This window comes from Poecilia latipinna, unplaced genomic scaffold, assembly GCF_001443285.1.
Source record: "Poecilia latipinna isolate Pla-1442-1.1 unplaced genomic scaffold, P_latipinna-1.0 Scaffold3035, whole genome shotgun sequence".
NCBI lineage: Eukaryota > Metazoa > Chordata > Actinopteri > Cyprinodontiformes > Poeciliidae > Poecilia > Poecilia latipinna.
In genome coordinates, this window is record NW_015115651.1 from 1 (window position 1) to 1,259 (window position 1,259).

Below are 1,259 nucleotides of genomic sequence, written 5' to 3' on the forward strand. Positions count from 1 at the left end.
GTTCTGGTTCTGTTCCTGGTTCTGGTTCTGTTCCTGGTTCTGTTCCTGTTCCTGGTTCTGGTTCTGTTCCTGGTTCTGGTTCTGTTCCTGGTTCTGTTCCTGTTCCTGGTTCTGTTCCTGGTTCTGGTTCTGGTTCTGTTCCTAGTTCTGGTTCTGTTCCTGGTTCTGTTCCTGGTTCTGGTTCTAGTTCTGTTCCTAGTTCTGGTTCTGTTCCTGGTTCTGGTTCTAGTTGTGTTCCTGGTTCTGGTCCTGGTTCTAGTTCTGGTTCTGTTCCTGGTTCTGGTTCTGGTTCTGGTTCTGTTCCTGGTTCTGTTCCTGGTTCTGGTTCTGTTCCTGGTTCTAGTTCTGGTTCTGGTTCTGTTCCTAGTTCTAGTTCTGTTCCTAGTTCTAGTTCTGTTCCTAGTTCTGGTTCTGTTCCTGGTTCTGGTTCTAGTTGTGTTCCTGGTTCTGGTCCTGGTTCTAGTTCTGGTTCTGTTTCTGGCTCTGGTTCTGGTTCTGGTTCTGTTCCTGGTTCTGTTCCTGGTTCTAGGTCTGGGTCTGGTTGTGTTCCTGGTTCTGGTTCTAGTTCTGTTCCTGGTTCTGTTCCTGGTTCTGTTCCTGGTTCTGGTACCTGCTGGGAGCCTTCAGCTTGCGGCGGATCCCCATGTAGATCCTCATGGTTTTCAGGGGCCACTCCTTCTCTGGCTTGATGCTCTGGAGAGAGACACAGAGCGGGTCAGAACCGCGCTGAACCGGGTCAGAACCGGGCCTGGAGGTTCTGCCTACCCTCCGGTCCTTGAGCAGCAGCAGTTTGTGGTCCCGGATCTGGAAGGTTCTCTCCTGGAAGCGGTTCCCCTGCAGCAGCTTGGGAGGCTCCTCCCTGCAGCGCAGCAGCCCCACCTTCATGACGTCACACCTGTAAGCTGGGAGGGAGGGGGGGGGGTGAGCTAGTAACAGACAGACAGGGGGATCCAGGTGCGCCACCTACAGGTCAGGATGTTCAGGCCTTCTCCTGTAGGAAGCCTCTTCACCAGCAGGTGGGCGGAGCTTGGGTCAGCCATCTTGCACCATTGCAGCGCCTGTTCCAGAACCTTCTCCTTGGGATGCAGCGGACGCTCTGGAGGACGAGGAGAACTGGGTCCATTAGATCTAAACTAGGTCCAAAACGTTAAGCGAAAGGCTGGACTCCCAGACTAGGGGAGAAGGACCTCGCTGCAGCAAACCGGAAGGGGCGGGACGGACCACTGTCTGTCTCTTACCTTATTTGGAAATTGGACCAT

At 53.9% G+C, this 1,259-nt stretch overlaps 1 protein-coding gene across 1 annotated transcript; it reads right to left on the reverse strand.

Annotated features, from left to right (window-relative positions):
- Positions 1 to 537: 537 nt before the first annotated feature.
- Positions 538 to 1,237, reverse strand: LOC106939946 (arf-GAP with Rho-GAP domain, ANK repeat and PH domain-containing protein 3-like). The gene is made up of 3 exons (XM_015022531.1): positions 968 to 1,237; positions 766 to 902; positions 538 to 693 (listed from the first exon to the last, which is right to left on the reverse strand). Exons 1-3 carry the CDS (start codon positions 1,038 to 1,040, stop codon positions 562 to 564), a joined length of 342 nt encoding a protein of 113 aa, XP_014878017.1. The 5' UTR covers positions 1,041 to 1,237; the 3' UTR covers positions 538 to 561.
- Positions 1,238 to 1,259: the final 22 nt, after the last annotated feature.